This window comes from Trichosurus vulpecula, chromosome 4 (assembly GCF_011100635.1).
Source record: "Trichosurus vulpecula isolate mTriVul1 chromosome 4, mTriVul1.pri, whole genome shotgun sequence".
NCBI lineage: Eukaryota > Metazoa > Chordata > Mammalia > Diprotodontia > Phalangeridae > Trichosurus > Trichosurus vulpecula.
In genome coordinates, this window is record NC_050576.1 from 70139421 (window position 1) to 70155413 (window position 15993).

At 36.0% G+C, this 15993-nt stretch overlaps 1 protein-coding gene across 5 annotated transcripts in view; it reads right to left on the reverse strand.

The window, feature by feature from the left end:
* The window catches only part of COP1 (COP1 E3 ubiquitin ligase), a 267564-nt gene that overhangs the window by 181477 nt on the left and 70094 nt on the right, over window positions 1-15993 (reverse strand). For all 5 annotated transcript variants that reach the window (XM_036757414.1, XM_036757417.1, XM_036757413.1 and 2 more), the window contains exons 7-8: window positions 12999-13058; window positions 5381-5457 (exon numbers count right to left, since the gene is read on the reverse strand). In XM_036757414.1, coding sequence (XP_036613309.1) covers window positions 5381-5457; window positions 12999-13058 — 137 coding nt within the window. The remainder of the gene's footprint in view (window positions 1-5380; window positions 5458-12998; window positions 13059-15993) is intronic.

The following is a 15993-nucleotide window of genomic DNA, read 5'->3' on the forward strand; positions in this document are numbered from 1 at the left end:
GAATGTGTGCACACTTATAGGCAATACAAAATCCAGTGGACCTGAAAGAGGAATAGCTCTTGTTGCAAGAGAACTCAGCAGATATCACATCCGTACAGCAGCCGCAAGTAAAACAAGACTGGCAAATAGAGGCCAGCTTGCTTAAGATGGAGCTGGATACACAGTTTTCTGGAGTGGCCACAGTGAAGGGGAGTGCTGTTAAACTAGCATAGGTTTTGCAATCAAAACTAATCTAGTCAACAAGCTTGTATGCCTGCCAAAAGCAGTGAATGACTGGCTGATGACAATCCGATTGCCACTTGCAATAAAACATTACGCCACCATCATCAGTGCCTATGTATAACCTATTTCTGTTTGCTTACCATCTCAAGGAGGGGGCAGAGTAGGGAAGGAAGGATAGAATTTCAAACTCGAAATTTTATTTTTTAAATGTCAAAAATTGTTTTTATATGTAATTGGGGGAAAATGAAATATTAGTAAGACAGAAAAAGAAAAATGCCTCAAGCAACAAGTATATTTGATCTCCTGGCTAAGCAGAGATATTTCAAATCCAAGGGCAAAACAGGTTTAGAAAATAAATTTGTGTAAAATCTTAGGGAGGAGTACAGTAGAATATAACGGGCAAAATCGACTTCTAAAATGAGCAGAAAGTAGAAGAGGGCAAAAGAGACAAATAGTTTAGCAAGGGATCCAATTAAGTCAGATCATCCCTAGAATATTTAAGGATAAAAATGAAATAACAAGGAGACAAAAAACGGAAAAGATCTACAGATATTCTTATTAACTCTTTTCTCTTTTAGTAAAAGTACAGCTAACACATTTTAATATTGGTCCCTAAATATATTGTGCGATGAAGTAGAAATGGAATTTTAATAAAAAGGTAGTTAGACTGAGATGGGAAGACTGAGTATACAACGAGGAGAGTTCTGTGCAATTCTTAAGATGCATGAAAGAGGGAGAGATAACAAAAACTCAGAAAAAAAAAATCCAGGATCGTATATTGCCAAAATGAGGCAACCAGAAAATATCAATGAGGCTATAAAAATCTCTGAGATAATTTGTATGTGCATAAAAGAAACAAATATTAAATTCTGAGAAATGAAACATGGCTAAATCTACTATTTCATTGCATTTGGAAATACCAATCTTGGAAAAATTTTTAGAAAGAGAGGGAATAATCAAAGGATTAAGCACAGCAAGTCTGATCTGCTTTTAACACTATTACAAAGGTAAGAAATTCCTAGAACATTATGTAGAAGTACTTAATTTTAATGTTTTATTTACTTCATTTACTATTTACTATTCCACCATAATAGAATATTAAGATAACAGGTTATTTGTATATTATGAAAGAGAAATACAGAAATCGTCAAGGTAATAAAGTTAGCTAAGATGGGACTCTTACAAGGACTTATTTTGAATATGCTCAAGTAAAACTTGGAATGAAAAAATTAGAGGTAACTTTCAAAGAAAGCTCGAAGAATGATTTAAAAAGTGGGATTTGGGCAGGGAAGGGACAATAGAAAAACCAGACAACTGGAAAAGACACCACCCCCCCAAAAAAATAGAAAAAGCCTGTCAGTAAAGATTCTGCACAGATTCAACAAGAATTCATTCAAGAATTCATTCAAGAAATCCTGTAACACTAAGCTTTAAGGAATTTTTAATTTTAAAGGAGTTTTCCTAAGAGTGATAAAAGAATATAACAATTTATACTATACATAATAACATTTAAAAGATTATTCTAGGATGAGAGACGATAAATGCTGAAAATATAAATACTATAAACACATGCGTATTTCTACTCACTATCTTTCTCTCATCTAAAGTACTGTATCATCAAAACTAGTGGTCACAGTAATGACACTATAAATCAAAGAAAAGATACTAGATCAGAGGGATGATCAGCAGTAGATGACTTAACTGTGGAGATGCAGCCTCATATGCTTTTTTTTAACTACGCTTTTATGAACATGTCTTGTTCAAATGCCCAAACTAAGAATAAAAATACAATAAATAATACCTAAGTTTCCCATAACTTTGAAAAAATGATAAAACTTATAAATCCACTAAATATTAAAAACAAATGCAGTAAATATGGCTTTAAGCTAAGTATTTGAGGTTTTCTAGGACCCAGAGATGGACCCTCCCCCTCTTTTACCTTTCACTATACCCCCCCACTATTTATTTGCATCTCCTAAAAGTATATAGCAAAAATTAAAAGAATAACTTATATTTTCCACTTTTTACTCCAATAAGACTCAGAAAATGAAGCAAAAGACAAAAATATTACATAAGTAATTTACACCCAACATGAGTTGTAGAAATGCTATTGTAATTAAATATAAGACAATTTTGTATGATTTAGGGAGAGATCCCAACAACTCAGCAGAACCTACCCTTCATGTTCAAACCCAATTTCACTTTAGGAAACAAAGGTATTATGAAAATTAAAAACTCAAGGAATTTTAAAAATCCTATTTATGTCAAACCAGACATAGCCCTATAATATTAGGAAGAACTTCAGAATGCTTATCCAGATTGGTATTCTACTAAGATTCCTTAGACAAATCACCTTTTAATCTCTGAAGACAGATTTAATGAAATAATTGAGATTATTCTAGAATATTTTTCTGAGTTACAAAGATAAAAGAGAAAGCAACATGGGATAATTACATATCATTTAGAAATAACATTAGAAACAGGGTAAGGAAGGCCACAAATAAGAAGTATAAAAAATATTCTAAAATTAGAGAAGCAAATGCCAAGGCAGTTTTATAGTATCAAATCTGAAAAATAATCATATATAATATGCTAAATCAAAAGAACAACAAAAGCAGGTTTACACTAAGTTAATAACTTCTTAGTCCAATGACAATTTGTCAATTTTGTTTTGCTTTCTAAAGAGGTATTTATTTGTATCTTTTATAAGAAAGAAATATATCATTTATAAGGATCCTAAATAAACTTTGTTAACCTGAAGAGATTAAATTCCAACCAGTATAACTGTACCACCCAATCACAAGAAATTAGTTTACTCAAAAACACCTATTTTCCAAGTGCTGTTTTGTCCCAAGAACTGGTTTTTTTTTCATTGTATTAGGACCAAAAAAAAAAAATGGGTTTATATCAAACTTTCAGGGGAAAAAAAACCACTACAAGTAATTTCAATTTTGTTTTGAAAAGTAAAACCCCCCAGTTTCAGCAAAAAAAAAAACAACCCTATTTCTTAAATTCCTTCTTAAAGAGTATTAATATTACTCTGTAACATTATTAATATTAGTAGTACTGTTATTATTCTGGAAGAGGAGAGTAGGATGTTTATGCCCTAAATTAAACATTTACCTAAAAGCTATAAGCATAGATTTCATTTAACAATAAAGTCAAAAAGTTACTTTTCTACCCTTCGGCCCACTCATTTAACACAGCCATGTACTGTATTGCTTATGCAGCACATAAAAGAAAATCAAAAGTCCCTTAAAACAGGAAGTCTCATCCTAAACATTATGATGAGGGCTTAGGAAAGATAAGAGGCTGGAAAAATTAAGATTTAGAGTCATTAGAACTAGCCTGAAAACTCTAAAACATTAACAAATAACCAAAAAAATGCTTGTATTTTTATAGTAGGGTGACAAAATGAGAAGGCCAGTGTAATATAAGAGCTTATGTATATAATGTTAATGTAATGAGATTTAAGATGAAAAAAAAATCTGCTAATTAAGTACAGCAGATGAAAGACTGAATTGAATCCTCCAATCTCCATAGCATATGGTAAAGGATCCGTGTCTGCTCCATCTAACAATAAAGATTACAATCTATCCACTTCCCAACATGTGTGATTCTTGTGTATGTCCTCTCTTCATTTTTTTAACAAAGGGTCAACCCAATCTGTTGTTGTTCAGTTGTTTCAGTCCTGTCCAACTCTTCAGAAACCCATTTGGGGTTTTCTTGGCAAAGATACTGGAGTGGTTTACCATTTCCTTCTCCAGTTCATTTTACAGGTGAGGAACTGAGGCAAAAAGGAGTAGTGATTTGCCCAGGGTTACACAGCTAGTAAATGGCTGTGGCCAGATTTAAATTCAGGAAAATTAGTCTTCCTGACTTCACAGCCACCACTCTAGCCAGTGTGACACCTAGCAACATAATGTAACCAGTACTTTTTTCTTTACAGTGGGTGAAAACAAATGGAACATACAGGTTATTCATCATTTATCCATCATTCTCACTACATGACCAACTCATAATCTTCTCTATCTAGCTAAAATAGTGTCTTATTTAAGGTCTTCAAAAGGATTTCTCCCAACAACTTTATGAGACAGGTATTGCAAATATTATAATCCTCATTTTGTTGACAAGGAAATTGAAGCTCAAAGACCTAAGTAACACGCCCAAAGTCATATAACTCATAACTGAAATTGCAATCCAGTCTTCTCCTAACTTCAAGCTCAGGGCTCTTTCTACTACATCAAGCTGTCTAAGACAAGAGTGGCATTTCAAGATAATCATACTAGAAAGAATCCATAAGTATACTAAAATTAAGACATCAAATTGTATGAACAGGAAATCCTAAACCCATATGCATGATGAAATGAGTGGCAAATTCAGCAGGCAGACCAAAACATAACTTTGCACCTCAGTTACAGGAGATCCTGCCTACTGGACTGGGAAGAGGTAGAATGAGTTAAAAAAAAAAAAAAAGCAGAAGGTGAGTCACAAAACGCCTAGGCCTGTTGGACACCTTCCAAGTTTCCAAATAAGCTACTATGGAAGTAAAACATTTAAGTGTACTCCACACTATACTCTACCAAGAAATGTAGTCATTCAAATGCTTATAGGCATCTTTTGATTTAGCACTTCTCCTGATAACATAACAGGCTGATACAAACAGTTGATTATGGTCCTTCTATGAATGTCTTTCAATAAGCCACCACAGCCCTTAACTGATTTGTATTGTCAAGACAGTCATACATTCAATTCACGACAGATTGTTCTCTCCCTGTTACATATGCCAAGAATAAAAGTAGTCAACAATAAGAAAAACATAGCCAGTATAGTGTGTATGTCATGTGCTGCAAATTGAGTTTTTTATTTGCTGATTCTAATTCACTAAATAGTTAAAGAAACCAATATTGCAAGATACTCAGTAGTCAAAACTTCAATCCAGTTGTGGATACACAACATTATAGCAGTCTCTTCACCAATTATCCTGGCATGGAAATACAGAACTTTAAGAAAAAGGATGGATTGTCTGAATCTAACTTTTAAACCATATTGAAATGTAATTTCTATAGGGTTTGATACACTATAAAGGGCTTCCAAACACTACTGCCATATGTGTATTCTAACATAAATCCCAAATAATGAGAACTTGAAGCTTTACCTGTGTGATGGAGACGGAGCTTCAAACTGAGGCACTTTACTATCCTCACTGACAGGGGAGTACAAACCACTCATTTCCTGAAAAGACAAAAAAAAGTTACAGATAAAATATAAGTTGTCAAGAAAATGCAAGGAAAACCCCCAAAGAATATCAGATGAATTCCTTAAGTAGACTTGCAGTAAGAAAATGGCAAGAGTCATGCTGTATGGACACAGATGACTATGATTTGTATCACTGGAAAAAGTACACACATCAATAAGATTACAGCCCCATTATAATATAAAATTTCACAACAAAAACAAAAAAAACAATTAGATACTTCTTTAAAACAACATTTTCTGCTTTTCATTCAATTTTGTGCAGTTGTTTTTAACTTGGCATTAATTCAACAAGTATTTAGTGACTGCTTACTTACTATGTGCTAAGTGCTATGAGGGAATATCAAGAAACAGACCCTGCTGTAAGAGAAGTTTCAGTCTGTTAAGGGAGGTAATGCATGAATTTAAGTAAATGAAATTGTTATAATTGATGTGAAAGTGTGATCAAGAGGGACAAAGTGTTGTGGTTGCTCACAGGAGAAAATGATTACTTCTGGCTAGAAAGATTAGGGAAAGCTTTGTGGGGGGAAAAGAGTATTTGAATTTGCCCACAAAGGATGGGCAGAAACTGGGATGTAAACAAGATGGGGGGAACAGAACATTCCAAGCAGGGAAAAAAAGCAAAAGTAGCCTACTGATAGTTTTTGTTGTTGTCTTTAAAAAGAAAAAATTTTCAGTTACAGCTAAAAAAATTTTTTTGCTTCTTATACAGTATTAATATTCCTCTGTAAGATTATTAATATAAGTAGTATTAATATTATTTTGAAAGACGGAAGTAGGATGTACAGTAGCATGTAACTGAATTGAATAACTAGCACGAGGGAAACAGAAAAGGTAAAGATAATGTAAAAGTTATGAATCTGGGAGGCAGAAACAATGGTGGTAATAATAATATAAATTGGGAAATATGGAAGCTGGATGGATTTGTAGGAAGAGATAATATGTTGAGTTTTCAATATATTAAGTATATCCCTGGGCCATTCAATTTGAGATATCCAATAGGTTATGATACAGGACTATAGCTCAAGGGAAAGATTAAACCTGGATACATAGATCTGCACGGAGATGAGGTTACCAAAAAAGAAAAGAGAAAAGAGCAGAGGGCCGCCAAAGATACAGCTTTTGGAAATGCCCAACAATTACGGGGCATAATATAAAAAAGCCAGCAAAAGAAATGTGAAAAGAAGTAGTCAGACAAGCAAATTAAGAACAAAGCAGTTTCACAAAACCCAGAGAGGGTGATAAACAGTATCTAACTTGGGTTGAGAAGGATAAGGACTGAGAAAAGACCATCAGATTCAGCAATTAAAGACTGTTCAACTGAGCGATAAAATCAAAAACCATATTGCACAATGCTGGGGAGTGAGAAAAGAGGAAAGAATGGAAAGTCTGAAAAGAGGAAACAGAAGCAGCGAGCATAGATAATTTTTCATTGTTGCTGTTGTTTTTTAAATAATTTTGATGGAGCAAGAGAAAAGAGATATCAGTAAATAGCTTGAGGAGACAGCAGTGACTAGCGAAGGTTTTTTGAGGATGGACTAGACAAAGACATATCTGAATACATTAGAAAGGAATCAGTAGATAGGCAGAGGTAGAGCACCAGAAAGAAAGAGAAGGGATGACTGATGTTGCAAAATGCCAGAAAATATAGAAGATGGGATAAAGGAGTTGACCAGGGCAAGGAGACAGGCCACCTCCTTATCAGAGATACTAGAGGAAACAAAAAGAGACAGAGGTATGATGTCAAAGAGTTTTGAGATGAAGAAAAAGAAAAGAAGGAATTCATCTTTTTTTCCTCAATAAAGATGTGTGGTCCTCAAGCTGAGGAGTGGTGGGGAAAAGAATTTGTAGAAGTTTAAATAGAGAAGTCTCTTCTATCTTCAGAACAGATAGTGCGGAGAATGAGATAGGGATTCAATTAGGGAAGAATAGCACTGTCTTGCTGCAGCGAAGGCCCACTTGAGGTAAAATTATATGGATTTGTAATGTACCCTATCAGCACAGCTGTATGACTTCCTTGTATGAGAGGAGGGAGATGGTGAGAGTAAACCAGGGCTAAGATTTGCAAAGACGTGAGTGGACACTGATAAAGGGGGAAAGGGATTCAAGAGCTGAGGGCAACATGAAGTTGAATTGCCTAAGACAAGACTGGAAAGAGGAAAGTGAAGTTACAAGGAAGGCTAACTAAGAAAGTACTAAAATGTATAAGAATTAGACATCTTAATGAGGGCAACTAATAGGTTTAAGAAGGGTGGGGAATACAAAAAGATAGAATAATAGGTGACTATGGCCAGTTAGAGGAAGATCAAAATTTTTCATTAAAGTGGAACACATGTGAATGGAGTAGTGAGATGTGGAATGTGAATACCCCTAAGTGCGTGGCTAAAATACAATAAAGAAATTGGTCATGAGAGTCAAAGAAAGTAAGAAATTAGTAAATTAGGAAGTTTGAGAGAGCACTGTGGATCATGAAATGCCCTAGGACAAGAGCAAGAGCTATGGAAGAAAAGACTACAAACTAGGTACTAAACTCCTTGAGAAAGAGAAAATGATCTGGAAATTGCAAGTTACCTTAATCTTCACTGAGTATGAATGAACTTCAAAGGAAGAGAGATTGTTGCATGATGGTGAAGGTAGAGTGTTAAAGTGACAATAGGAGGCTGAGTCAAGGACTAAACCAAAGTAATTTTAATAACTTAAAGAGGGGGGCAGAGCCAAGATGGCAGCTGGAAAGCAGGGATTTGTGGTGAGCTCCCCGCCAGGTCCCTCCAAAAACCTATAAAAAATGGCTCTAAACAAATTATAGAACTGCAGAACTCACGAAATAGCAGAGGGAAACAGGGTCCAGCTCAGTACAGCCTGGATGATCACTGGGTAGGTCTATCGTGCGTGGAGCCAAGAGCCAAGCGGAGCAGAGCCCAGCATGGGCTGCACCCAGACCAACCAGACTGGAAGCCAGGTGGAACAGGCCCTAGCACCCTGAATCAGTGAGCTGTGGCAGTTACCAGACTTCTCAACCCACAAACACCAAAGACAACAGAGAAGGTTAGTGGGAAAAGCTGCTGGGGATAGAGTGAAGGGGGTTCCCTGTTCGGCCACTGCCCCAGGGGAGCAGAGGTGGTGCAGCTACAGAACTACAGCTGCAGTTGCTTCTGGCCCCAGGCCCACCTGGTGGGGAGGGGGGGAATTAAGTGGCGGATCACAGCAGGAGTGCAGAGCCTGCTTAAGATCTGAGTCAGGTCCGGGTTGCTGGTTCTTGGGGGAAGAGGAGTGCTGATGTGGCAGAGCAGCTGTATAGAAATACCTCTGAAAACAACAGCGCAGACACTCAAGCTTGGAACAAAGTACTCTCTACTCTACAAGCAGTCATATCCCGATAAAAAACTCAAGGGTCAAGTAGTTCACAGGGAACATGGCCAGGCAGCGAAAACGGACTCAGATTCTTTCTTTGGTGACAAAGAAGACCAAAACATACAGCCAGAAGAAGTCAACAAAGTCAAAGAGCCTACATCAAAAGCATCCAAGAAAAACATGAACTGGTCTCAGGCCATGGAAGAGCTCAGAAAGGATTTGGAAAAGCAAGTTAGAGAAGTAGAGGAAAAATTGGGAAGAGAAATGAGAAGGATGCAAGAAAACCATGAAAAACAAGTCAATGACTTGCTAAAGGAGACCCAAAAAAATACTGAAGAAAACAACACCTTAAAAAATAGACTAACTCAAATGGCAAAAGAGCTCCAAAAAGCCAATGAAGAGAAGAATACCTTACTCTAATACGCTCTATTCACTCCAGTGTCTAGCTACTACTTCATAGTTTTTCATATATATTCTTTCATCTCCATGACTTTGTATTAGTTGTCCCTCAGGCCTGGAATTTTCTGCCCCCTCACCTTCATTTCTTGATTTCCTGGGCTTCCTTTAAGATTTGTCTCAATTTTCCACAATTGATAATGTCTTCCCCTCTCAGATTATCTTCCTTCTGTTCCAGATATACATATATGTGTGTGTGTGTGTGTGTATATATATATATATATATACACACACACACATATATATAGTACAAACCTGGTTATTTATATGCTGTCTCCCCATTAGAATGTATGTTCCTTGAAAGGAGGGATTATTTTTGCTTTTCTTTGTATCACCAGCAATTGGCACAGTGACTGGCACATAGCTAGAGCTTAACAAACACTTGCTGACCAACTGGCTGACTATCTTAAGGATTTAATCCCTGCTAAAATAACCCTAGAAGAAATAATGCATGCCACTATTAGATGTATTTCAGAATGAATTTAAGTTAGAATTAATTTATCTGATCTTTATTGAGCAAGATTTATTAAGAGTGAGACTATGCATATTCTGAGAAACAAGGAAGGTCAACAACCAAAACGCAAAAAGGGCAAAGAATGGAAAGTCTGAAAATACAGAAGAAAAACTATCTCCTTCATAATACAAAGGAAAGAACAATGGGTTGAGTCAGGAATCTTAAGACCCAGTCCTAACTTCACCATCATAATTAAGTTTATGACTTTAGCAAGTCACCTCACTTCTTACTTGATCTCATTTTCTTATTTGTAAAATAAGAGGTATAGACTACATGAGAATCTGAGCTGAGAGTCTCTGATAATTCATTCGATATAATGCCTACACATTATCTAATCTATAGGCAGCTATGGAATAAAGGGCAGAGGTCTGACCTTCATTTAAGTCCTACTTCTGACACACACTGACTGCACAACATTGAAGAAGGCACCTAACCTCTCTCAGTGCCCCTAGACACCTCGCTAAGCCAGCATCTCTTAACCTGGAGTCCACAAACCATATCTGTGAACAGATTTTAGGGGGTCCATGAATTCACATTTTCACTTCAATAACTGGTTTCCTTCATAATGGAACATATTTCATTTAATGCATATAAAAATGAAAGGATGGAATCAGTATTTATGTAGAGCCTACTATATGCCAGACACTGTGCTAAGTGCTATTTTACAAGTTTTATCTCATTTGTTCCTTACAACAAACCTTGCAAGATAGATACTGTTGTTATCCCCATCTTACAGTTGAAGAAACTGAAGTGAATAGAGGTTAACTAATTTTTTTTAAGTGTCTGAGGCCAGATTTGAACTCAGGACTTATTGAATCCAGGGTCAGTAATCTAGCCACTGCACCACCTAGCTATTATAGGAGTCGATCAGCTTCACCACACTACCAAAAAAGTCCATGACATAATAAAAATTAAGAACTGCTGCTCTAAACCCACAAATTGAGAAGTAGGTATTGATCACTGAAGAAAATTTACTACATGGACAAGTTTAAGGATCTGGCAGTCCCTTCAGAAAAAAAAAACACCTAGTACAGATTCATAAGAATATTTTTATGACAATTTTTATCTGTGTCCATCTCAATATATCCATCTTGGAATAGAAAACTTCTATAAATGAAAGAAAGGGATATTGACTGATCAATCACTACATTCATGGCCCTGTCACACTGAACGTACACTCCACCCCTGGTGCCCCTTCCTCTAAATGGTTGGTTCTACCCATTTTAAGGAAAACACCTAAGCTAGCTATGTCTTAATTTCTCTACAGGTTCCACTCTTGACTCAACTGATTCCTAATTCCAGCCCTTCAAATCCTTTTGTAAACTTCCCTTTTTCGTGTTCTCTTCCCTCCATTAGAATACAAGCTCCTTGAGGAAAGGCACTATTTGCTTAATGAATGCTTAATGACTTGACCTAACATAGCACTTCAATAAAAGAGCTATTGAACATTTTTATGCCAAAATGTAATGAATTTGATAACTGTGCAAAGTGGACTGATACACTAACTAAAATGTTAACAGCAAAAGGGAAATCTGAACATGCCCCCCCCCAAAAATACACCCAATTCCTACTAATGCCCTTTTATCTATGGCACATAGTAGGCATTTAAGGAATGCTTGTTCACTGATTACTAAAGAAAAAATTATGTTTCACTTTAATTAAAGGGAAATAAAATTTCAGGGCTGTTTCTATTTCCCCAAATTGACTAAACTGAATTGAAACATTAAAAATATATCAATGATTGATATATTCAATTCCAATCACTTTCATTTCATAAAAAAAGTTGACTAAATACAAAGAGCAAGGTTTTGCTTAGAGCTTAAATTATTACCAACAAAACTCAACAACAATAAACAAAAACCCCAAAACAGTACCAATGAATTCAGTGGAGATGTTGAAAGAGAATGCTCTAATTTAGATAGGTTATGAATAGTACGTATTATTAATATAGTATACACTGTGCATATGTATGCATTATTATTTAATTTATTCACCACTGGTGATAACAAAAAAATTATAGAAGATATAACTGAGGCAAAATAAACCCATATTAATGTTAAATGATAGGTAAGGATGCTTATTTCAGCCTACAGTAACATGTGAACATTTCATCCCTGGCTCCTGTTATCTAATCACAGAATTCCAGACCTGAAAGGGACTTCAGGGGCCATCTAGGCCCCTTTTTTGGGTCATGGATCCCTTTGACAATCTGGAAAAGTGATTTATACCTTCTCAGAAAAATGTTTTTAAATGTATAAAATAAAATACATAGGATTACAAAAAATCCATTATACTAAAATATAGCTATATATAAAAAAATTTTTTAAACAATCACAAGTTAAGAATTTCTGATCTAGTGTAACCTATCTATAAGTAAATAACAATCTCCACAAAACTGACCAATGGTCACTGAGCTTTGCTTCATTACATCAGGTAAGGGAAAAATTATTACATCTCAGTAAGTCAATAAATTTATTAAATGTCCATCCTTCCAACTGAGGCTAAGAAAGGTTAAGTGTCACACATACAACTAGTAAGAAAGAGTCAGAGGCATGGTGAACTCAGGTGCTCCTCACTCCAAATCCATTTACCCATCTCACTGCCTACTTAAGTACACTATGTTACAAGGTAAGGGTACAATTACAAAAATGAAACATTCTTTGCTCTCAAGGAGCTTACATTCTACTGAAGTAATACAACTTGTACACACAAAGTTATATGCTTAATAAATATAACATGTATTTTAAAACTGTAATTAGATAATTATGAATTATTTGTTCAATAATGCTAGAGAATGATAATTAGGGCCTACATTTCTTTTGTATCTCCCAAGCATAGTGGTTTCATATATAATAATCCCTTAATTATTCTTTGTTGAAGGAATTACTTTTATATTATTACTCAAGCTTTTTTTTTTAGTTTTCATGATGAAATTTAATTTTTCTCTATCCAGCTGTAAAATACATGGTAGCATGAAACCAAACATAGACCGTATACTGGTAGCCTGAAAACATATTCCAACCTTTTTTTCCCCACAAAAATTAATACTGGTCAGTAAATATACTCATTAAAGTGAGAATAACATCTGTTACTTTTTTCTTTAGAGAGACAAATCCCATGAAGTTAACATATGCAACAAAGGTGGAAATTTGATGGATATGAAAACTTTCCAGAGTTTCAACAATATCTAGATCCTCACCTCCACTCGTTTAATATCCTCCTCCAGAACACTTAGCTCCTTTTGGATCTGTTCCAGTTGCTGTGGATAAAAGGAGAAAAGAAAAGTAATTTGAATTGGCATCACCACAGCCACAAATTAACTCTTCTCCCTTAGGTATCAGCCCAACTCATACAATTGAAGTAATAAATTATAAAACAGTCCCCTCCTCAAAAGTGCTGATCAACGAGGGGGTCCCAGTTATTTCTGTTTTTAAAAAATGTTATTTTAAAAGTTTAAGGGAAAGGGGGAGACTTCTACAGGCAGGAAAGGAGTTACCTTTAATATGTAAATGTGGCCTGTGAAAACCAGAACAGAGAAATTATAAAGGGACGAATCAAGGAGTAGGAACTCCTTCTTCTTGGGCGAATCACAACTTATAGTCTGAGAGAGCTGCCTGAGGATCAGGTTGGTTAGGTGACTTGTCTACATTCTCATTGGTTAGCTATTGTCCTTCATGCTCAAAGAGGACCAAAATGACATCACTATGTTGGAGTAAAAGCACAATGTGTCCAACTGTGGCTGATCAAACAAACGTGGGCTCAGAAGGCTCTACCACAGGTCAAACACAAACAGCCCATACAAACATTTGGAGTAGAGATGTCTCTAAATTTGTGCATCTCACATTCCTTTCGAGGTACTGCAATTCTGCTTTGCTCATAGAGCACAACACCTTCCTTGATGAAGGCATACCATGCTGGAAGTCCTGTGCCAGTGTGTCCAGTATCTCACAACCAATTCCACAGTTCTCCGTTGAGTCTTTCAGTGTACCTGTATCACTTCTTCTGACCTCTATGTGAGTGTATGCCCTGTGTGAGTTTTCTATAAAACAGTCTTTTAGGCACCTCTATAAAGGAAAGGGAAATAGGCTGTTCTGTGTCTATGTTCACACAACTAATAAAAGTCACGGCAACAATCAAGTTCTTCCTTACTCCAAGTCCAATACCCTAATGACTATTTGTTGTTGTTGTTGTTCAGTTGTTCAATCATGTCTGACTCTCCATGACCTCACAGATCATAGCCAGGCCTACGGTCCTCCACTATCTCGAAAAGTCTGTCCAAGTTCATGTTCACTGTTTCCATGACACTTTCTATCTATTTCATCTTCTGCCATCCCTTTTTTGCTTCTGCCTTCAATCTTTCTGAATGTCAGGGTCTTTTCCAATGAGTCCTGTCTTCTCGTTATGTGGCCAAAGTACTTAAGCTTTAGCTTCACTATTTGACCTTACGGTACAATTAGTTTTAATTTAATTCATAAATTAATGCCTAAATTAATTTCTCTAAGTATTGACTGGTTTGATCTCCTTGCTGTCCAAGAAACTCTCAAAAGTCTTCTCCAGCACCACAATTCTAAAGCATCAATCCTGCAGTGCTCAGCTTTCCTCATAGTCCAACTCTCACAGATACACATTGCTACTCGAAAAAAATCATAGCTTTGGCTACACAGCAACAAAATGATATCTCTGCTTTTTCATATGCTGTCCAGATTTGTCAAATCTTTTCTTCCGGGGAGTAAGAGTCTTTAAATTTCATGGCTGCAGTCACTGTCTACAGTGATCTTTGGTTCCAAAAATAAAAAATCTGACGCTGCATCATTTTCTTTTCTCTCTTATTTTCCAGGAAGTTATGGGACCAGTTGCCAAGGTCTTAATTTTTCTGATATGAAGCTTCAAGCTAGCTTTTACACTCTCCCCTTTTGCCCTCTTCAAAAGACTTCTTAATTCCTCTTTATTTTCTGCCATTAGACTGATAGCACCTGCATATCTGAAATTGTTGATTACTTCTCCCAGAAACCTTAATTCTGGCTTTTGATTCATCCAACCGAGCATTCTGCAAGATGTGCTCTGCATATAAGTTAAATAAATACCACAATGCTTATCAATAATGGAACAAGATTAAACTTTTAGGGGTGGAATGATTAGCTAGGAGCCATGTGGAAGTATGGAAATGTTTTTAGAGAAAAATTACTGAGAAAAGGTAGAAGAAAAAATACAAGTTTGAATGCAATGACAAAGTATGACAGAGAAAGAAAAAGGCTCACAAAGGAGCTATGTTAAAGACCAAAGAAAAGAGAGAAGAAACATGAACTTCCAAGAATAGCACCATAGTTTTAACAAGTGAACTGATGAAGGGTGGCCGTGAAGCTCTAATATGACCAAATGTTAACAAAATTTGAATTCTTCGAGAAACCCAGAGACACTTTTATTGTAATAATACAATGGTGGACTAGAGGGTAGAAGTGAGATAAACTAAACAACAGAACCCTAACTCCAAGGGATAGGGACTAAACTTCTTGCTATAACCTAAATATGACACTAACTATGCTTTGCCTAAAATGAAACCAAGCTAGGAAATACCAATAATTTTTAAGTCAGCGAAATTTATATTTTACAACTATCAAAATACTAAAAAATTACTTTCACCATTAGACTCTATATCCAGTTCACTCCCAAGCCTCCCACCCCAGAACTTTCAAGAGCCCAGTAAGAACAGAAAAGGGTCATGACAACCTCAACCTTTGCAGAGCTGCTGTTCAGTTGGTACATCTTAAAAGTCTTACAGTGGGAAAAAAAGGGATAATACCTTCAGCTGGGGTGCTACCACAGGGCAGGGAAAGGGGGCGACCTGAGAGAATTAAGAAGCCAAAAGGTAATATCTGAAGTGTGTAGTAGTTGCATTCAATGAATCAACATTTTAGAGCTACAGAAAATCATCTAGTCCAATCACCTTATCTTACAAAAAAAAACTAAGGCTCCAGAGAAGTTCAATAACTTGCCGAAGGTTACATAAAGTTAGTGACAGAACTGAAACTAGAACACAGTACCCTTGACTCCTACTCCAATAGCTTCCTCCAAAAAACATAAGGACAAGGCAGAAATCAGATCTGTGCCTACCAACATCATAATGTGACCTTAAACTAGACGCCAAATACTCTTTACATCTTTTCTCCTTAAAGGATCATTAACAATCCTTCTGC